At 39.0% G+C, this 22,908-nt stretch overlaps 1 protein-coding gene across 2 annotated transcripts in view; it reads left to right on the top strand.

The window, feature by feature from the left end:
- DNAH8 (dynein axonemal heavy chain 8) overlaps nucleotides 1-22,908 on the top strand; it is a 171,388-nt gene that overhangs the window by 37,886 nt on the left and 110,594 nt on the right. For both annotated transcript variants that reach the window (XM_044443121.1, XM_044443208.1), the window contains 12 exons: nucleotides 2,231-2,332; nucleotides 3,301-3,447; nucleotides 4,066-4,263; nucleotides 4,870-4,946; nucleotides 6,111-6,210; nucleotides 10,198-10,317; nucleotides 12,886-13,021; nucleotides 13,142-13,329; nucleotides 15,670-15,750; nucleotides 16,522-16,638; nucleotides 19,088-19,204; nucleotides 19,838-19,982. In XM_044443121.1, the coding sequence (XP_044299056.1) occupies nucleotides 2,231-2,332; nucleotides 3,301-3,447; nucleotides 4,066-4,263; nucleotides 4,870-4,946; nucleotides 6,111-6,210; nucleotides 10,198-10,317; nucleotides 12,886-13,021; nucleotides 13,142-13,329; nucleotides 15,670-15,750; nucleotides 16,522-16,638; nucleotides 19,088-19,204; nucleotides 19,838-19,982 (1,528 nt within the window). The remainder of the gene's footprint in view (nucleotides 1-2,230; nucleotides 2,333-3,300; nucleotides 3,448-4,065; nucleotides 4,264-4,869; nucleotides 4,947-6,110; nucleotides 6,211-10,197; nucleotides 10,318-12,885; nucleotides 13,022-13,141; nucleotides 13,330-15,669; nucleotides 15,751-16,521; nucleotides 16,639-19,087; nucleotides 19,205-19,837; nucleotides 19,983-22,908) is intronic.

Raw genomic sequence — 22,908 nt, 5'->3', positions numbered from 1 at the left:
GAAAGAAAGAAGCATTTGGGAAGCTGAGCATGACAGTACAGAAGTCAAAGAAGAATGGGAGGTGGATGAGAGAAGTGATAGGGAGAAAAAAGTAACCTAATTGGTAGGGCAGTCAGCTATCCTCCTTGTCTTATTTTTATTTATTTATTTATTAAAACATTTCTATGTCGCCCCATTCGCCGAAGCCTCGGGGCGGCTCACAACATAAGATAAAGTACAAAAATAACAATATAAAATAAATAACAATATAAATGTTGTTTTTAGCAAATGAACAATGGCCTCCATTACTCTATAAGATGTGAACCATGGTCTCCTGCAAGACTCCATAACTGCTGTTGCAAAGTAGTCTCGGAGGAGAAATTGCATGAATAAGACTTATGCGATGGTGCATAATCATAGGTCACCCAGCTCACACTTTCTTTCGGGTACAGTGCAATATTTCTCACCACTTGGCTGCACATTGGATGGTGCTTCCAGATCAAGAACTGGGGCAGATGCAGGTTAAAGGTAGTGGCAAGTGGGGCTGGGAAGCTCTTCTGCAGTCAGTGCATTGGAGAGTATTCTGTGCATAAACATTCACAAACAACCGTGTTGGCCATAGAGTTCTCATCTGATCTCTCTCTCTCGCTCTCTCTCATGTCTTCTATCTATCCACCTAGTTTAAAAAATACAGTAGTAAAAGCTTCACCAAATATTGCATGTGTTTATATGCTGACTCAAGGGCCATTTGCTGGCTTACACATGCACAATAGAAACTAACTATGCAGGAAGTAGATAGCACATGGTGTGGATTTTGTAAAACATTCCATTGTGTTTTGTGCAGTTGCTATTAGGTATCTGATAGAAATATAATAGGAAAATGTGATTCTGATTATGAACCACAATGAGATTTAGATTCATGTTCTCCCTTTCCTTCTCTTCCATATTCCAAGGAGAGAAGCAAAAAAGCTTCCACTTTTGATTTTCAACTAATCAAATTTATCTGCAACATCTAATCTCAGAGCCATGACTATTGCCTGAGAACAAGCCAATATTAGAAACCATTGTCTGATTCTGGCTTCTTTTTACTAACCAAAAAAGTGTGGGGGGGGGGGAATGAAGGGGAGCACTGCCAGCTGGAGGCCTGCCACAACTCAATCTCAAAACAGAGTATCATTTCTCATTATGTCGGAATTGGATCACTGAGTGCTGCACTTGAAATTGCCTTGGTTTGAAATGTAGATTGGCATAGTTGCTGTGTGGCTTTTCGAATGTGGTAAGTTTCGGAAACTGCTATTCAAAATACTTTGTGTGTGTTTGAATACTCACATTCATCAGCATCTGCAAGAACAACACAGCCTTCCCTGCTGATGTATTTACAACTGGCAGTATGGGTCACTCTGTTGTTGCTTGCAGGACCAGGATTATGTATACCTGTAGGCACTCAAGGATTAGAACCTGTGTAACAGTGCAGCTCAGCTGGGAACTTTGGAAGGCTGCTCTGCACTGCTTGGCTTTGTCACAGCCACATGGGCCTTTGGGGTGACTGCATTGTGCTCCTGAGGCTTCCAGTCTGGCTTTGCCTTTGACTGTACTTTTACTCCTGCCTGCTCCGGACTCTGCCCTTGCTTCTGATCCAGCCCTGCCCGGCCAGGTACCTGATCCTCACCTTCATCTCTGGTCATGCTATGGCTTGCTGGGATTCTGATCCTTGCCTGCTGTTGCCTTTGCTCTGGCTCTGTCATATTTTGTGGGTATCTGACCTTCACTTGCTGTTCATCTCACCTTTGCCACTAGTTCTGCCATGTCTTATTAATCTCTTGCCTTTGCTTGTTCCTGACACTGATTCTGATCCTTTCACACATTGCCATTTCCTGACCCTTGCTTGTTCCTGACTCTGCCTTAGCTTTTGGACTTGCCATGTCTTGACAGTATCTGAGTCTTGCTTATTCCTTCCTTTGATCTTGCCTCTGGTCCTACTGCATTAACACTAAGCTCCTTCTACCTCTATCACCATGGGCCTGGTCCTCCATCCATAGACACCTGCCACATAAGTCCTGGATCTGACAATATTAAGGCTGAATATCTTTCCTTACACACAACTCTTTCGAAATGGCCAAAAATGCCGTGATTCTGATGTGAAATTCACTTCCTGGTGCGCATGAATTTCATCCTTTCATGCTGATATTTTTTCCTGTTGCAATTATTTTGACAAACCTGGATCTTTTTGTTTTCTGTTTGCATATGGCAGGTTACAAATCAAATGGTAACAGCATGCAAGGCATATATTACTGATGGAGGGTTTAGTCGTGTTTGGGAACAGGATACACCAACAGTAATTAAGAAAATTAAGGTTTGTGTGCTATATAGGATATAATTTCAATGGCATTATATCTGCTCCTACTGATACTTTCTCAAAATATAGATGCATATGTATTATCAAGAATATATTACTGCTGTAAACAGGACTAAATAAGTTGTTGCTGTGAACTCTCATCAAGTCTATTAGGAAAATATGCTTAGTACTATAAGTTACATTGTATCTTTTTAAAAAATCTGATCCTTCTTAGCAGAGTTTTTTGGCTAATTAGGACCCAAGGGGATTTTCTCCAGCACAGGACTTCATTCTTTGGTTCTTACACCAGGAAATTAAAAGAAACTAATTTTGAATTGTTACAAAATAGCAAATACAGTGGTACCTCAGCTCACGAATGCCTTGGTTCATGAACAAATCGGGTCACGAACAAAAATTTCATTAAAATTTTGATGTGGGTCGCGAACTCCGCATTGGGCGGTGACCAAGATTGCAGCCATCTCCCCTCCCCCCCCAGTGGAGAGATGGCCACGATTGCAGTTGCTTTCGTGCAGGGAAGGCGTGCGTAATCACAGGCGCGCTCCTGCACGAAAGACGGGCGCAATCTCTGCCATCTTCCCCGCAGCTCTGCTGTGCTGCGCTGCACCCGTCTTTCCTGCAGCAGCACAGGAAGAATCCTATCACTTTCCAGATGATGTTGGGAGGTCATACAGTTGCACCATTAGGGTTTTGTTTTTTGTTTTGTTTGCATATATGTAAAGCTAGATGATGCATTATGTGGGTTATAAATATGCAGAAGCAAGTTCTCATGGGAGAAGTTACCACAAAGCAACTGTTTCTACAATATCAGAAACAATTGTTTGTACAAGTGTGGCAACATTTCAACAATTTATTTATATTTTCCTTTCACAGAAGGTTCAAGGGAAATCCTGCAGCTCTAGTCTGTCTATTAGCTTGTTGTTTCTTCTATTCCCTCTAATATTTCCTGTTTGTTTTTAATACTTCAGGACTGTACTTTCCTGTTTAAAGAATATCAGAAAAGTTTTCACAAAACAAGAAAACAAATTTTGGAAACACTAGGGGAGAAGACATTTGAAGTATCTGAGATGTACATATTTGGTAAATTTGAAGCATTTTGTAAAAGGCTAGAAAAAGTAAGTGCATATTTAAGAATGAAATACAATACACATTGACCTTGGATTTCAGCTTATAAACAACAGCATGGCAGGCTGGGGCATGCTGAAAGCTGTAGAATCTTTTGCTGTCTGCGCTTGCATATGTTTAAGCCCTAAGTATATTTATTTGTGAAGCCATTTAATTTTTTTTAAAGTTTGTTTGATTTTCTTGCATGGGTTAGAATGAATTGCTGTTCACCAGTGCTTCCAGTTTTTTCCGGTACATTTTTCCGGTACATTTCCACCATTGCAATATGGGCTCAGTTCAGTCCTGATATACAGCTCTAATTGCACTAGTCCTTCCCTTCCCTGCTGCAGCAGTACAGACCATGCAAAGGTCTACTGTGTCAGTGAGAACTAGGCCTTGGTGTAGTGAACATAAGCCCTCTTAGAAGTGGGTGCCAAGGAACCTGCAAGCAACCCTCAAATGTTGCAGTACTGATAACCCCCCTCCATAAAATGAGGAGTTCTGAGAACAGTTGCCAAAACCAAACAATCTCAAAACCATATTCGCCAAATTAGCCAAGCCCTAAATTTGGTGGTTATTAAAGGAGCCCGTAATTGCTGTTTTGAAAACAAATTTCCCTGAAATTTTAGATTACAGAGATGATAACCATCGTTCAGACTTTTTCTGCACTGAATATGTCTACTATTGAAGGGATTGATATTATGGCAATTAAGTTCAAAAATATCTACCAAAGTGTTCAAAAGAAAAAATATGATATTCTTGACCCACGGAAAACAGAATTTGATGTAGATTTTGCAGATTTCATGACAAAAATTGAAAACTTAGAGGTAAGTAACATACATATTGTTAATGTATAATCAGCTATATAAATGCCACTTATCCAACTGTTTATGACTTCCCAGGTTTGCTGGATGGTGATCTTTTATGCAAGATAATAAGCATGAAATCTTTTCTGTTGCTTTATATTATGCTCTGTAGCACTGTAGCATAGTGTCTGTGTTTCTGTGCAGGAGCAGGCTGAGCTGTCAGGGATATGAGGGCTGTTTTCATAATAAAGTGCAGGAGGAAAGAAAAAAGAATCTCTTTTGAACCAGCAGCGCTTTTTATGATTGTATTACCAAAGTGACAAAGTGTCCAAAGGGACACTTTGGCAGTGGATAGCAGGGCCCCCTTGGTTGCATGTTTTGGGAGCAGCTGATCCATTTCTGGCAGCTCAGTTTCCACGCACACTGCAGGCAAGGCTGTTTCCCTTTTCCCCTTGCTGGCCATGTTTTCTTTCCCCATTGGCTGCCCTTCACCTTCTTGTCAGAAGGTGCTTGGTTGAAGCAGATTTTCAGTTACATTTAATTGAAGTGAATCTTATTTCTACAGGATCTTTGCACTTAGAATTCCTTTGTGAGTTCTTGCCATTAAATGTTTACCTTTTCCTTTAGGTCCAAATACAGACATTTATGGGAACATGTTTTGGAAAAATATTGTCTTCACAGCATGCTCTCCAACTGCTTCAAAGGTATGGCAAACAGATTTAGCAAAGATTTTAAACTAGAAGTAGCATGGTTTTTAAACTTCTTTCAGTCTGGCCAGTATATCAGCTAGACTGGTGTTATTATTTACTGTGCCAAACAGGTAACATTGAAAGGGTAATCATGTAAAATTGAATTAAATTAAAAACACATTGCCAAATACTTATGGAAATTCCTCACCAACTCTGGCTCCCTGGTATATGTAATTTTTAAGTTTGAAGGGGTGGATCTCCTTTTCACACAAATGCAGCAAATGCTGGTTTCACAGCTGGGGCACAACACACAAACTTGGCAAAATGAAGTGAGGAGGATGGTCATGCGGAGGAGGGCCTTCTCTGCGATAGCACTCTGATTATGGAACTCACTTGTCAGAGAGGTGCACCTGGTGCCGACACTTTATTTGTTTCACCACCAGGCCAAGACCTTTTTATTTTCCCAGGTGTTTTTAATCTATCATGTTAATTAGTTGAAGCAATTGTGGGCACTGAGGAGTTTTTAACTACTGCACAGCTATAATATAGTTTTAATAGATATTCATATTTTTCTGGATTTTTATGCAAACCATCTTGAGATTTTATAATAGATGGTATATAAGAATTTCTAAATGAATAAAATCCAACATTAAGTGAGCAAAAGGTAGCTCCTTCATTCTTTCATGTTCTGGTTTGAGCAAGTCACATGACTCAAAGCAAGTTGCAGCAGCCAAGGGGATGCCTAGTGAGCAACCTGCTCTGACAAGGTCTGAGCTGAGACTGAAAGCTTTATGTTTCAGAAGTCACCTTTTTTGACTTACACATTAGGGTTAGGGTTATATATGCAATATAAACATGCATATTAGCTACACGTAACCAATTAACATAATGTCTAGTTTGGTCCTAGTAAATGGATATGTTTATTTAAGCAAAAGTCTGGTTCATCCTTTGTAGCATATGAAGTAGCCCACAGAAGCTGGTGCCATAAATATATATCTTTGTTTTAAGATGAAATATCATGACCTTTGTTGATTTTGCCACAACAAAACCATTACAGTTGTTCTTGATTATTCTTGCTTGCCTGTAAATAGGAAACATCAGTTTCAGCTTGAAATATTAAATCTTCAAGCTTGCAAGAGCCCATTCTGTCTTTTCTGTATGTGAATATTATCTCTTTAGGTTTCAGAAGCTGAACATGCCATGTCTTCAGCATGAAATAGCACACACAATTGCTCGCATTCTTCAGCATTATGTTGCAGAACTTGAAGCAACTAAAAAGGTATTTAAAGTATTTACCTGGAGTAGAAACTATACATTTTGATAGGTTTATTTGCCAATTTCAGGGAGCAATCCTAATGAAGAGAATTAGCCTCCAAACTCGGGGGTTCACACTTACCCAATGAAAAATGGGAAGAATAGGAGAGGCAATTTCTGCTCCTCCAATTCTATGTTTTCACTAGGTGGCCATTTTCAGCCATCTAGCAATGGCAACTCAGAGGAGATTAGAGCAACTTTGGAATACCTTGTTTAATGGCTGCTCCAGTTCTTTGCCCTCCCCTTCCCCTGAAATACCTCCTTTAACACTTCTTTGAAGTCACTTTCTGACCTCAGAGGACAGTTCTTTCTGTGCTCACTGCAGAGGGACATGAGTGGGGATTGGTGCTCTGATTCCAAGCTCCAGGGTTATCTCTGACCTGGGACTGAGAATTTGAAGCCCTGGTACCAAGCTGTTCTATGGTCCTTCATACATGAATAGTGGCCTTACTATTGTCCCCTTAATTGATTAATTTGTAAAGGTTAGTTTTAACCAATAAGGACATTTTAATTCAGGTGTGCCACTGTTATGAAGAAGGTCTCTGTAGCAGTTAAGTGGTGTATAAATTAAAATATAAGTATATAAATATAGCAAGTGGTCATTTTTCTTTAATAAATTTTAAGTTATTGGCCATATTTCCTTCAAAAAGGCACCTGTTGAGGTTTTTGCTGTATATTTAAATACAATGGATTAACTGAAACATTAAATTAAAGCTTGATGATGAATCAGAATTCTTAAGTTGGCTCACAGCCCTAATAAAGAGTTAATACCATAAGAAAGGCAGATATTATTAGTAGATTTTGGTGTACGTGTGTTACAGGCTTTAGTTTCTCAGTGGCTGCACCCCAGTTATGGAATGGCCTTCTGAAAGTAGTTTGCCTTGTGCCATCTTTACAGTATTTTTGGTGTCAGGCAAAAAGAGTTCTCTTCTTCAGGCTCTTTAACAATTGATTTTATATTATGATGTAATTTATATTAAGTCTTAATATATTTTAACTTTTTGATATCTGTCCTCTCAGCTGCATATTCTGTTTTTATTGTATGTTGCTTTTATGTGTTTTAAAATTTGTTATTTTATGTAATATTGTTGTAATCCACTTAGAGAGACTTCAGACTAGTTATAGCAGAACATAAGTTGGATAAATAAATATATAATAGTTTTATATTATTTCTCTCTGGGAGTGTTTGATTAGAGATTGGGCTGATTTATATAGCATTTCATATTCTGGTAAACAGATTCCAGAGTAATGAGCTGTAAAAGATGAACCAGATAAAAGCATAAAACAATTTGTTAAAAACAAAATCAATAAAATTGTGGTTAGTTAATTTAGGAAGGCTTCCTGAACTAAAAGTGTATTCAGGAAATGCTAGAAACAGTATTTATTATTTGTTTATTGCTTGCATTTATATACTGTCCTTTATTGCTTGCATTTATATACTGTCCAGTAGCTGAAGCACATTACAATAATGGTGCCTGCCAGAGAAAAGGAGGTGTTAAACCAAAAGTGGTTGCTTGGGTGGGCCAAATGTTCATGTGCAACTACCAGAAGCAAACCATCTGGTGACGTCAGTAACTGGACAGATTGGTCAGGGAAAAGATACTTTCTCAAGTATCCTGATCCCAAGTTGTTTAGGGCGTTGTCCTGATTAGCATTAAAAGGATTATCAGTCAGAAAAAGAGCAGGCTCAAGTGTTTCTCCTGATATGAACTTTCCTTTACCTTGGATCAACATCTGAGTGTCTCTAAGGGAAGGTTAGAGGATGGCACCTACAGAGAGCCCTTTTCAATAATGCCCCTGCCTCCCCCCTCCCCACATGTTCTTCCTTGCTTTTGAAAAAAGCTCATAATTGATAATAAATAAATAATATTATTTGTGAGAAGACAGGTGACATTTATTGCATTTCTTAAGCTTTTTATAATTTGAAAACAGAATGAAGACGTATAATACCACTACTTCATGCCATGCATAGTTAGTAGAATGTAAATTAGCCCTAATTACATGCTGTATTTGTAGTTTCCTTTTTCTCCTTCATTCCCTTATGGGAAATTTTTACCTAATTGATTCAGTAAGAAAATATAAACATGATGTACTTGGATGGATAAGTTGATTTTTTACCTAGGATCAATTTGTTTGTGATGATGATGCATTTTTGTTATTCTTAACTTTAAATACCACTTGCCTTTTACTGCTGAATGAAATTCCTGCAGTTGCAACATTTCTCAGAACCTTGGTCTGGCCCTGCCACCTCAGAGTCTCCTTTACTATTGGAAGCACTTCTGGAGATTGATCAGTTATATTGACCCAGAATGCATGATTATCAATACTAACTCTCTGTGAATAGATATGAAAAGCATGCTCTTAAGTGAGAATGAAATAGGGAACTGGATTGTTGCATTCTATCTAATTAGTGGATCCTTGTTTTCATGTCTGTCCCAGAAGCATTGGAAGATCTTAGATTGTGTCTTATTCAGGAGTAAGTTTTATTTCATGTTTACCTGATGCCAAGGATCTTTTTAATAAGAATTTGTCTAATTTAGCTAACTTTTGAAGATGTAATACCATTAAATGCTTTTCTGACTCATATGTTTTAGCAATGTCCAATAGTTGCCTATTTGGGGGCAGAGGTTATAATATAGATATACCTGGTATTGGAATATTTTTTAATATTTACCAATGAATATGTTCTCTTAAATTTTTTACCTGTTTCTTGGAAGTTAATGCAAGATCAGTGTAAATGGTTTTTCTGCCCTCTTTTGATAGCTAAATATGTTATAACAAAAATAAAAGTCCACCTCTTGTAATTAATTGAGGACCTAACAACACATTTGAAAGGTGATATTTAGGCACACCTGCAAATGGATGTTTTGTTTGCCTTTATAGATGTTTATGCATAATTGTTATTGATAGTTATATTTTTATATGCACATATACACTTATAGATATATACAGTGGTACCTCAGCTCACGAACGCCTCAGTTCATGACCAAATCGGGTTGCGAACAAAACTTTCATAAAATTTTGACTCAGGTTGCGAAGTCCAAAATTTTGACAGGTTGCGGGTGGGGAGATGGCTGCGATCATGCTGGGGGTGGGGGGGGAGATGGCTGAGATCGCGCTTATCTTTCCTGTAGGAGCGCACCCATAATTGCTCCCATCTTTCCTGCATGGGAGCAACCGCGATCTTGGCCCTCACCCTTCCCAGCACGATCATGCCCATCTCTCCCCTTCAGCGCACTGGGATGACGAGTGTGTGCAGGGATGATGGGTGTGATCGCAGTTGTGCTGGGGTGGGGGTGGAGAGATGGCTGGGCTTGTGCTTGGGGTGGGAGGGGGAGATGGCCACAATCTTTGTTGTTCTTTGTCACTTTGCTTCTTCACATTTTTCTGATTTAAAAAATGGTTACAGAACAGATTAACCTTATTTATATTGAACCTTATGGGGAAATTTAACTTGGCTCACGACCAATTTGAGTCACGACCAGAGTCCTGGAATGGATTAAGTTCGTGAGCCAAGGTACCACTGTACTTTGAAAAAAATGTTCTGCAACAATAAGAATACATAGTTCAATAAAGCATCATCATGATGGGTAGAGACCTGTTCTCCCCTGCAGAGGAAGGCAGGAAGCCTGCAATGGAGCAAAGCTCAGGGAACCAAGGTTCAATTTGGATGCCAGGAAGTACTTCCTGACAGTTAGGACCTCGAGGGTATGGAATGGGCTTCCACGGGAGGTGGTGGAGACCCCATCGGTGAGGGTGTTCAAAGATAGGCTGGACATGCACATGGTGGGCATGTCGTGAGCGGAACCAGCTGGAGCCAAGGGTCAGACTAGATGGCCTGGGAGACCCCTTCTGACTCGCTCTGTTTCTATGTTTCTATGTGTAATTCCAAATGCTTATGGATATGTATAGTAGATGCCTTGCTTAGAAATTGCACGTGGGTTTTTTTTAGCTTTACCAGGCTCAAAAGGATGACCCTCCCCTGGCTCGAAACATGCCCCCAGTTGCAGGAAAGATCTTGTGGGTGCGGCAGCTGTTCAGGCGTATAAGTGAGCCAATCAATTATTTTTATGTAAGTATATTATCATCACCAGTCTGAAAATGACAGAGCTTGTAAAGCTAATAGTAGTAGTAGTAGTAGTAGTAGTAGTAATAATAATAATAATAATAATAATAATAATAATAATAATAATACACCTGTATTATTGTTTAAACCTGCACTTGGGTGACAAGATTAGGATGTGGGAAACCTTGTCTCTTGATTATTATCACATTTTCATAAATCTTCCAGAAAACTGCAGCTGCATGTGAATTTGAGTGAAATGATATGGAAGAACCTGCAGGTGGTGCAGTTTGGCTGTTTTTGAAACAGTATCCCAACTCACTAGAAACCAATGTATAGTCTGCTTCTGTAACTTTGGGTTCCTAGAAATACTGAGATGCTGCTCAGTGTATCTATTTTGCTTCAGAAATACATTTTTGTTAGGCATGTCAGGAAGGTTTTTTGACCCCATTCAGTGTCAGGCATGTACCCAAACCATAGTGATGCCATTGATTTTAAGATGGGTGTCAGTAAAATATAACACTGGTATCCTCAGAAATGGAAAAGCTGCACTGTTATTAAATACTTCCTCTTCCAGATAGTGGACTGTTTGAAGTTTTAGAATGTAGGCGGAAGATGTGGTAGAATTATCCACTGGGAAAGGCTGTGTTGTGTTCCTGTGGATATAGATCATTTTCTTATTCACTCATAACCAAACAAGGGGACTTTCATCAAGAGGCTGCAATACAGTCTCACCTCTGTTCAGGGTTCCAGCTACCCACCTCTGCCCTTCTATGGGATGATATAAATTGTTAAAGCAGAGGCAGGGAGTCTCTTTCACCTGAGGGCTGAATTCAGTTTCACACGAGTTCTTGAGGACAGCGTTCCAGTGGTGAATGGAGGTGAAGGTTTAAAGGGATTGGGGCCAAAAATAATTTTAAAAAGCACCCTAGCATATTTTAGTTTAAAATTGTTTATCCCCTCCATTTAAGCCTTAGGAGGGGCACTGTGCCCTTGTAGAATGGGGGAAACTGCCAAAGGGCGGGGAGAGAGCATAGGGCCAAGGGCAGAGGAAGTTCACAGGCGCTGGCCTGGGGCCCAGGGGACATGTGCTTACCTCCCAGGCCTGTGTTTCCCCACCCGTGTTAGAGGCTCAAGCAAGACAGTTTATGCTCTCACCAACTACTCCATTTTTTAAAAAAAATTCTTTTCCAGGTAAATGCATGTAGTTTTTGTCTGAAGTTATATAAAATGTAATACTAGCTTGGGGAAGAGGATTTTCAGTGGAACTGTAATATACAGGGAAAAGGGCCTTAAACCTGCCATCCCCATGCATAGTTTAAGTAAAAATCCCCTCCATGCTGCAGTTAGCCTTAGGAAAAAGTGACTTTTTTCCCTAAAGATAATAGGCATACTGCAGAGGAGAGAGGCAATGGAGGTGATGTTATTAGGATTCTGGCTAGGAAGGGTTATGCATTGCTTCCCCATGGACTGACCTTCTGTAGAAAATCAGTACCCTGCCAAGTATTATATATATTAAGAAAACTGTGGATGATCCTGCATAACACATATTAAATATAATGTGTTGTTAGGCCCCGATTCCACTAGGCATAGTCAGTCCTTGCCTTGCTGGTACATCTTCAGAATTCTTTTCTTTTTTAGTGTACAATCTTGTATATTTTTGTGCATGTTGAGGCAGGGGGAATACCCTGAGTTTTCAGAAATAAAATATCATAGTTGTAGTTCCAATTCTAAACAAATAAGCACACTGCCACCGGAGTGGCTGTTATCCATAATATTACCATATGATAGCTTTCGTGTGCTTTAAAACAAAATCCCAAAACAAGCTTTATGTAAGCACAGGGCTGAACTGTGCAGCAGCAATTCAGATTTCAGTCTTCTCTACATGAGGAATTTAATCTACTGCTTTACTAAGGCTTCTTCCATTTCATTGTGGGATGGAAAATGCATTTCCCTGCCTTTTAATGAATTCTGTTAACCAACCACAATATGGCACTGTGGTATGGCTGTTCTGTAATGGATTTGCCACTTCTCTGAAGGCTTTCATTCCCATTTGTCTAGTTCTAAAATTTAATACCAGGCCTTCCTCTCAAAAAATTATTATTATGGAGCCTGGAGAATGCAGGAGCGGCAATTTCTGTGCAAGGGATCACGAGACCACAATTAATACTTCCTGTAGAGATGGCCTTCCTTAGCCTTCCTTACTGCATTTCCCCACTGCCAAAGAAATAAACTGCTACTCTTTTAAAAAGTGGTTTGTCTATTCAGCATTGGGACTCCTGAAGAGAACCGTGAATAAAATTCACACTACCTACATACATACATGGCTTTGGGTCCAGATGTATACAGGCTAAATTACAATATCTCTAATTACACTGAAGAAACAATAGTGAACATTATGGCTTGTGCATAATCTTGAAATCCTTTTACAGTTCATACAATGTGAGATTGTACAGCAGATGCAGGAAGATGCAAATAAATTTTAAATTAAACTGTATTTTAGTTTACCAAAAGGAAGTAACATTGGATTTGCCTATCTTTTTAATATGTATCTCTTTAATTAAAATATTTTAACAGAAAAATTCAGATATCTTGTCAAGTACAGAAGGTAAAGCAGTTGTTCGATTATACAATAAAATTTCCTATGTATTGGTAGAGTTTGAAGTTCTCTTTCACACAGCTTGGATGAAGGAAATTTCACAACTACAGTATGGTGAGTAGTTTGATCCATAACAAATGTCACTAAATAGTACCATTGTATAGCCAAGTTTTGCCTCAGGCAATATCTAAGGAAATGGAGGAAATCCTATAGCCTTTTTCCCTTTAATTTCAGCATTGCAAGTTACTCTTTTGGTACGACATCCTGAAACTGGAAAACTGTTGGTCAATTTTGACCCCAAAATTTTAGAGATTGTTCGAGAGACTAAATGTATGATAAAGATGGGACTAGAGGTACCAGAACAGGCAAAGAGAATTGTTAAAATTGAAGGTCAGGTTAAGACAAACAAATTATGCTTGGAGGTAGGTAAAGAATGCTAGCTGTTTTTTTTAAAATCATGTTTTTGATAGCAATGTCACATTGATGTGATATTAACATTGTACATCAGAACCTTTTCATGCTAAAGAGAAATAGATAAAAATAAAGATAATGATAGATAAATTCAACTTTAAGTTAATTCTTATAATTTGTTGTTCTTGTTAGTCACAAAGTCGTGTCCAACCCATCGCAACCCCATGTACAACATTCCTCCAGGCCTTCCTGTCCTCCACCATCCCCCGGAGTCCACCTAAGCTCACGCCAACTGCATCAGTGACTCCATCTAGCCACCTCATTCTCTGCTGTCCCCTTCTTCTTTTGCCATCTATTGTTCCCAGCATTAGGTTCTTCTCCAGGGAGTCCTTCCTTCTCATTAGGTGGCCAAAGTAATTGAGTTTCATCTTCAGTATCTGGCCTTCTAAAGAGCAGTCAGGATTGATCTCCTCTAGGACTGACTGGTTTGATTGCCTTGTGGTCCAAGGGACTCGCAGGAGTTTCCTCCAGCACCACAATTCAGAGGCCTCAATTCTTCAGCGCTCAGCCTTCCTTATGGTCCACCTTTCACAGCCATACATTGCAACTGGGAAAACCATAGCCTTGACCGTATGCACTTTTGTTGGCAGGGTGATGTCTCTGCTTTTTAGTATGCTGTCTAGATTTGCCATAGCTTTCCTCCCAGGGAGCAAGCATCTTTTAATTTCTTGACTGCAGTCCCCATCTGTGGTGATCTTGGAGCCCAGGAAAATAAAATCTGTCACTACCTCCATTTCTTCCCCATCTATTTGCCAGGAAGTGAGAGGACCGGATGCCATGATCTTAGTTTTCTTAATGTTGAGTTAATGTTGAGTTATAATTAAGTAATCCCAAAACATTACACACTTCTTGACTTCTCTTGAATCATTTATATCAATGTGTTTTTGCTGTCAACATGTCACTAGCCCTGGTGAGTGGGACATAGCAGTGTGGGAAGGCTTAATTCATTCTCATTCACCTTCCTCATTCTTTTGCTTTTTCTCCAAAACCCCTACTTCTATTTGTTATATTTTTTTATTTGTTGCATTTATATCCTTCTCTTCCTCCAAGGAGCCCATAGCAGCACACATGATTCTTCTCCTTTTCCTCTCTATTTTATCCTCACAACCACCCTATTAAGTAGGCTAGACCGAGAGTCAGTGAATGGTCCAAAGTTACCTAGTGAGCTCCACATCAGAATGGGAACTAAAACTTGAATGTTCTCAGTCCCATGCCAGTACTCTTACCACTGTGGCACCATGTCCCAAAGCCATGTGGAACATGGGAAACAACTGGCTTTCCTCAGCAATTGTCAGACACTTGCATGCACACACACAGAGGAAACGGTGGTGGAACGGCTATGTCAGGGGATTGGGGCCACTGTCTTATTCCAAGAGTTTCATGGTGGTTGCAGTCATTGTCATTTCATTTCCCCCCCACCCCCGCCAAACTGATAGACAACAGCCCTTGCACATCTTATGGTGGCGATGCTGTGGTTAATCAGCCAGAGTCAAAGTTTATGATAATGGTACCAATTACCTAGAGAGGTCATGGGCTCTCCCACAGGGGAGGCATTCAAGATGCAACTGAACTGTCATCTGGTAGGGTTTCTTTAATGTGGAGTTCTGCACTGGGCAAAGGTTTGGACCCAATGGCTTTATTGGCCCCTTCCTATTCTATGATAATAGGCATATCATGGGCGGATGCAAAACCCACAACCCACTTTCCTTCTTGTGTGTGATAGAAAGCTGTACCTCCATTATGAATTAATATTCAAGTCTTTAAATGAAAAGAGAAAAATGTCTCTTTTTCTGACCTTTCTAATAAGGTGCCATGGAGGTCAAACTGTACATTATGTGGATTTGGCATTACTAGATGTATACCAAATACTGGGTTTGTCTGACGCAAGCAACAGATGGCCTGTTAACTTCTGCCACACCACCAAATTTAGTAATATCTTATTTTGTTAATTTAAAAAGTCATCTATAGTGCTATGGAACTGTATAAAGTCCACATTTAGCTGGCAGACAAGTTTTTTTCTAAGCTAAATGTGATCTTTACAATGCTCCATCGCCATAGTGTTATGGAGTTTTGCAAGCATTCTGTATTAACTTGCCATTAAAAAAAAAAAATACCCCAGAAATGCCAGCCATGCAGGGAGAGGGCAGAAGGGGTGATAAAGATGTTGTCTGGACATCCCACAGTTGCCAGCTGAAAGATGTAAACCTTTCCTGGGAGATTGTGTTGCATAGTTACATTTTAGCTTCTACTAACATTTATTAAGTTATTTAATACTTATTTTAAAATCACAGAATATTCTACACTGCTATGAAAATTTGTGTCAAGAAGTACCAACTGTATTTGTCAATTTAATGGCACCAAAAATGAAAAAGGTGAGTTGTGCTAAGCATAATTCAGATCATCTGTATTCATTCTGCTGCTTGTATGTCTACGTGGGGGAATGTATGTTTATTTGATAAATGTGATTCACTTAGAACTGCAGCAGTATAATCTATATTGTTCACACCCTCAAGTCCCCGGTGAGTGTCATCAGAGCACAGCAGCAAGCAATACATTCCACTGCCTGTGGTTTCCCATAGCTATGATTGTAATCTAGGATTCTGGTACACCAAATAAACACACACACACACACACACAAACACAAATTCAAAGGCTCTTTGCATGAAGGGGCAGGGTGGGGGGGTTCATTTGATGTAAGGGTTAAATATCTCCATGAATGCAATGAAATGGATATACAAAGCCTTTTTCAATAGATTATTATGCTACCTAAAAACAAGGTGCTGTACAATATTTAAAAAATCACACAACTGTGCCTGCAGACTTCCAATCTAATGCAGAGGTAAATGGGGATTCTATAAGGAATCTACAGTAGAATTAGAATAAAAATAGCGTAATATCAGGCAAAAGAAGAGAATAGAGAAACCATTAACAATCCCACTGAAGAATGAAAGAGGCTTGTGAAGAATCTCTTAAGGCTGGAGAAAGCATTTAAAATTTTGGTATTTAGTTTAATGCCATGTAATCCATGGGGAGATGCTTAAAAAGATAGACTTAATAAATAGAGTTATTTGATTATTCTGATTTGTTATATATTATAGTGTGAATAAAGATTTATTTTTCTTATCCTTGCTTACTTTCATTAGGTGGAATCTGTACTAAGGCAAGGGCTTACAATTTTAACCTGGTCATCTTTGACTTTAGATAGCTTCTTTCAAGAAGTTGATGAAGTTATGAAAATGTTTAATCAGCTTTTGAAAAAGGTAAAGAGTTTTTAGTGCATGTTTGAAAGATTGTTTCTGGTGTGATTTCTATTTTGCCATCAGTGTGTGTGTATCTGTCTGGGGTGTATTTGGGATAATGCTGTTAGAAATTCTTGGTTTGCTAGCAGTAGAATTGGCCTGTGGGCCTATAATCTCAGTTTTAGAGAACAAATGGTTCAGGCAGAAACTGTAGTTTAACATAAAAAGTCACCATAAGGAATATTAAGAAAATTATATTAGGTTCTATCTGAAAAACCATGTGCTCAGCAGGGCGAGAGCTTCAGAAGAGCAGTTGTGACTTGGAAGTCAATTAGCCAAGATGTTTCCAAATATGTCAAATAGGTGTTGGAAATGTAAACATAAAGTGGGTACTTTTTATCATATGTGGTAGACCTGTGATAATGTAAAAAAGTATTGGATTAAAATGCATAAATGGCTGGAGGAAATACTACAAAAACCCTTAGCTTTTAAACCTGAAGTTTTCTTGTTAGGCATCATACCGGAAGATATTAACAGACAGGAAATGTATTTGATGTTACACTTAATCACAGCGGCAAGGATTGCTCAGTACTGGAAAAGTGAGGAACTACCCACCGATGAACTGATTTTAAGAAAGATTTTGGACTGCGCAGAAATGGATAGATTGCCTTTATCATTGAAGGAGAAAGAAGACACTGACTTCTATCAAACTTGCGATTTTTTTCTGTAATTGGCTGGAGAAACGGGACCTGGCATAAATTTAGAGATGTGTTCAAGTTACTATAAACTGATTTGAATATGATTATAGAATGTTAAAAAATATGTAGTAGGGGGTTGACCCAGTAAATCCGATGTATGTGAGAATTGATGTTTTTAGTATTAGTTTAAAACTTTAATAAATATTCTAAAAAAAAGAAGAGCAGTTGCTACCAGTTTCTCAGGCAGAGAACAGGAAGAAAGACAGACCAAAGCTTCCCTCCTTCCCCAAGTATCACTCTATGTGACAGAAGCAGCAGAAAGCAGAGATCAATGAATAAGGAAAGCAGGTATCCCTGTTAGTTCCACTCCCAATTTCCTTAGTGGTCATTGAGGTGAGATAGGTATAATGGGATGATGCCAAGGTCCAATTTTCAATATATCATGGATGATGTAGGTAGAGCTCACTGAGAGCACACAGAGAGCTCACTGCCCTAGGGACCAGTGGAAGAAAACTACAAACAAAACTAAGGTGAGGGGGAAAAAAGGCCAGCCTTCCAGCATCAGCATAGATGAATGGCTCTGGCTCTCCAAGCTTTTCAAGCAGAACACTTTCCCAGCCCTGCATTGAAATTCAGGGATTGAACCTGGGACCTTCTGAATTTAAAACATGTTCTTTGTCAGTGAGTTATGGCCCTTCCTCCATTCAGCTCAAATGCAGCATGATTCAGATCTGCTTCTGTTTTTAGGACTGTTCTGCGTGTAAGCACCATATAAAATTTATTCACATCTGTAAAGTGCTACAGTATAGAGAAAACCTTGAAGTCATGAGTAGCATTAAGTTATAATGCACATGGCATGATTATTTAGGTTGATGGGAAAACTCCACTAGTGTATGATCGATATACACTGACTATGGTATAAACCCTAGTTCATGTCATAATCAATTCATTGATTTTTAAGGTGCCACAAGAGTCTGTTTTTATTTTAACAAAGATGAATTACCTTATGAAACCTGTTGGTTTTTAAGAATGAGAAATTATCAGTATTATTTTAAATATAAAACAGGCAAAATAAGATGGTAATTTTAAAAAAAATTGACATGGAAATACTATGCAATTTTTTAAAATCTAAAGTATGACAGTTTGCACATGCATTTGTTTGAGCATTGACTGTGGCTGTTGAACAGGGAAAAGTCTAAATGTATAGCAGGAAGGATGAACCTCTAGCATACAGGCCAAATTTCTGATTGCTATTTTAGATAATCGCGAATGGAAGACTGAATAATGCACCAAGTATTTCATCTATCCTGTCTTCTTCCAACTGGAGAAGAAGTCAAACCAGCCAAACTGTCTGGTAAAATATACACATAGCAAATCATGACTGACAGACTGGATATGTCAGGGTGTGACCTTGCGCCTCATGTCATCTAAGCTTCGAAGGCTTGGGGATGTCATTTGAAAATTATCCTTGACCCCAGAAGAATAGACTTTCATGGATGCTAGAACCCTGATTATATTGGGCTATAAGTCTATGCATTATAAAGCCTGGATGATCTTGTGCAGGTTGCTTAAGCTAGTCATCTGAGACTAGATCCCCCCACAATATCCCTTGAAAGATTCTTTTGATTTAATAAATATGGCCATAGATCAACTCAGCTTCAGAGTCTTGCTTCCTTACTACTGTTTCCACTCACATCTGTAGAATTTCCAAAACAATACTGTTGTGTAATCCTGGAAACTAACCATGTGTTATCATCATTTATTATTTATAGATTAATGACTTATGTGAAATGCAGATTGATTTAACAATGAAAGATATAGCGAATACGCTTTTGCTTGTACTACCTGATACTGCAACGAAAGTGGAGGATTTACTGGCACGCAATGAGGTAACTGCACATTTTAAAAGCTTTTAAAAAATTTAAATAAAATATAATGTTTTTGTAAGCACACATGCTTGTTTATCACATCATAGTGTATGTATGCCTTCCTGTTTGCCTTCCTAATTATCCATTCATCCATCTGACTAGAATATAGGAAAATTTAGGTAACAGGTAACAGTTAATTATTTGAGATATATGAATCATAAGTAATAAGAGAAAATACTGATACTGTTGAGGGGTTTTTTAATTGGTTAGATGCTGCCCATTTCCTTTTATGGTTGTGTTTTAATTTATTGTTTTTATGTGTTCAATGAGATTGGTTTTGCCTATATTTTGCTATTGGTAGCCTTCTTGAAGACCATATTTGGCAGAAAGGAAAGATATAATTTTAATAAACAAACAGGTAAAATATTATCTTGAATGATTCCTGGATGTTTCTTAAATAGATCAAAGTACTTAAATATAAAAAATGGTCAGTCTGTGCACTTATGAGTAATAAATATATTATAAAGCATGTTTTCTTTAGTAATTTGCTAATAAACATTTAATAGTTACCAAACAATGGAGTATACAACCTCAGTCAAATATTTGTTTACTTTCTGCAATATAGTAAACATTCTTATTATATATCTTGAACAGGTACATACCAAGGAATGGGCTGAAATATTAAACAACAAAAGCAGACATGTAGAAGATGCTGTACAAGAATTAATTTCTCTGTTTGAGCAAATTTATGAAGTTAAGCGTATTAAAAAGCCACCATTAAGAAGATATCCAACACAAGGTGATTATTAATTTGTACTTCCATAATTAAGTATGTCTGTGTGAAATTTTCAGGGAAACAAACTACAATTTCTTCTATTTATAGAAGTTCTTCATCATCTCTGTTTAATTTCTGTGGTATATATGTGATTACTGGGCATAAGTTTTGAGGAATTTCCATAATTATTATCAGACAGGAATTTTTATGGCACCAGAAGAAACAATATATTAATTCTGCTCCAGGCTCTCATCCTTCTACTTATTTACCTGCCTGTTCTGGTTGTCATTGGCCTGTTGTCTTCATCTACATGATACATCACTATAGCAATATGGTGTTAGGAACTTTTGCTTCTACAAGTTAAGGTATCTTAGCTTTGTTAGCTGTGTAATCCTGCTCCCTGCCTCACTTATTATCCAGTCCCAAGAACAGCTACAGTGACAAAAGATCCCCTGTAGCTAACTCTATCAACAAAGAAAAGTAGACAGATTGGGAAGCTGGACATAAATTTAAGGCTCCTTTGTCACCAAAAAATGACTGAGAGATACAAAACAGCAGGGGTAGAATTCCCTGGTGTTCCATCCCCATGTTGAAAAGAGATTCACCAATATACCTGTCCAGCAGCTGTTTTGATGAAGCAGTGTCATCTGTACTAGTAACATTCATATCAAAACTAATCTTATAAGGATTAGATTTGATGTTTGTTCATGTAAGTCTGTGACTCACAGTGTAAAGTTGCATTTACCTTCATTGGTTGGCAGAACAAACTAATTTCAGAGATGGAAAATAACTAAATATTACTCAGCGTAGTGGCATGTTGAATGTTTTCCAAGCAAGTACTAATTTTTCACCAGTTGGTGTTAAGTGTATAGTGAACAGCTACCCAGAACACTTTATTGCACCTAGTTAGGAAGCAGGGTTCTCAGTGACCAGGGAACTCCTGTAAATATTTGCCTAAGTAACTTGTTACCACCAACTTGACTACTCATGAAAGTACCATTTGAATTGACCAGTGGAAGCCATGGGAAGAAAAATGGCCTAATTCTGAAGCACACTTACCTAGCTATCTATTTTACAAGGTCTGTAATAAATACGCTACTGCATGACAGTGAATGCAGCAGAGAAGGCTTAGTTTGATGCCTCCATCAGAGCCAGCCCAGCTGAGCTTTTCTGAGTGGTTTGGGTGTTGATTTTATCCAGCGCAGTGAAATGCTTGGAGGTCTGCTGCTGTAATGAATTGCAGGACACTTCACGGATAAAATGTCTCATCTTTCCACTGACTTAAAGACTGACTTCCAAGTTTTGGAGGCTCAAAATTTAGGCCTTTGCATCTGTATGACCCATGATATGATCTCTCAACCCTTGCCCTTCATTACTTATTTGAGCTGTCTGGATGGATTGCGGGAGCAGTGAATGTATCATTGCTTGATGCTGTGATCCCTACCACCTTGAAGGAAGCATTTGTGTGGCTCTACCTGGAAAAAAAACCCTTCCTGGATTCAGAGATCTATGTGAACTGTCACTTGATCACAAACACCCTGTTCCTTAATAAGATGCTCAACAGAGTGACAAGTATCCCAGCTGGAGGCACCCTTGAATGAGATTATCTCTTTCAGAAGAAAGACAGGAAAACTGTGACCCTGTTAAGTCCTGGTCTGTTACTGGCTTTTGATCATATCTTCCTAGACCACCCCTGTCAGTTGGGAGTTGGAGGCACTGTTCTACAGTGATTCAACTCGTATCAATGGGATTCATTCCAGAGAATAGTACTGGGTAACAGCAACTAAGCCACATGGCAGCTGAAATGTCACAGGGCACCATCTTTTCCACAATGTTATTTAGCATGCATATTTCCTAATGACTGCCATTAGGAGCAGTCATTAGGAAATATGAGGCATGGCATCAGCAATATGCTTATGACACCAGGTCTGTTTCTCTGTGATGTCTGTGTTGAAGGGGCTATGTATGTTCTGAACTGGTGCCTAGATGCAGTTATGACTAGGATGAGGGCTAATAAGCTGAATCTGATAGGGCAGAGATTCTATGGGTTGGGCTGTTCGCCTGTTATGGATGGAGTCGCACTCTATCTGAAGGAGCAGGTATGTAGTTGGGGAATGATTCTATCTCTATCTCTGTCAGTGGAAGCCCAGGTGACCTTGGTGGCCCAGAACACCCATTACCAACTGGTTGATCTGCCAGCTGTTTCCTGTATAGGGACAATCTAGCCATGGTTATTCATGCACTGGTAGTGTCAGGACTAAACTATTATAGTGCATTGTGTGTGGTTCAGAAACTGCAGCTGGTGCAAAATGCAGCAAATAAGGTATTCCCTGGGACTTTCCATTATGCTCACATAGCATCCGTACTAAAAGAATTATACTTGCTGGCTATTAGTAACCAAATCATGTTCATTCTTGTGTTAGTCCCTGGATTCACATGTCATGACAAGCAACCATTGATTGTTATCAATGATTGTTTGTCCCATTGTCCAAACTCAGTCATGGTAATTTATTGTTGTGATTTATCATGGTTGGCAAACACATTAAGAAGCAACTGTTCTAGGGTTTCTCCCTACCATGATTGCTGTTGTGTCATCCTAACTCAAAAAACACAGTCCATCATAGGGAAATTCCCGGAACAACAGAACCACTTGGTAAGAGCTGTTGCTGCTTTTGCCAAGTGGCTTGCACCCCCAACCCTTATAGCTGCCCAGCTCTTGGCAGTACCATTCCCCACACACTTGCCCCTGAAAGGCTTCCTCTCAGGCAGGAGTGGGGGAATCAGCCGAGTGCTGCTGCCCCTTTTAGCAGTGTAACCCAGCTGATTGCTTTCCTTCACCTGCGTGTGCCCAAAAGGCTTCCTTCCAGTGTGACTGAGAAGTGATTGTCCCTGCTTTGCCTTGCCTTGCCTTGCCTTGCCTTGCCTTGCCTTGCCTTGCCTTGCCTTGCCT

Source organism: Varanus komodoensis, unplaced genomic scaffold (genome assembly GCF_004798865.1).
Source record: "Varanus komodoensis strain SLA01 unplaced genomic scaffold, ASM479886v1 scaffold1, whole genome shotgun sequence".
NCBI classification, from domain to species: domain Eukaryota; kingdom Metazoa; phylum Chordata; class Lepidosauria; order Squamata; family Varanidae; genus Varanus; species Varanus komodoensis.
The sequence above is the reverse complement of the archived record's forward strand: the minus strand, read 5'-3'. Positions and strand labels throughout refer to the sequence as shown.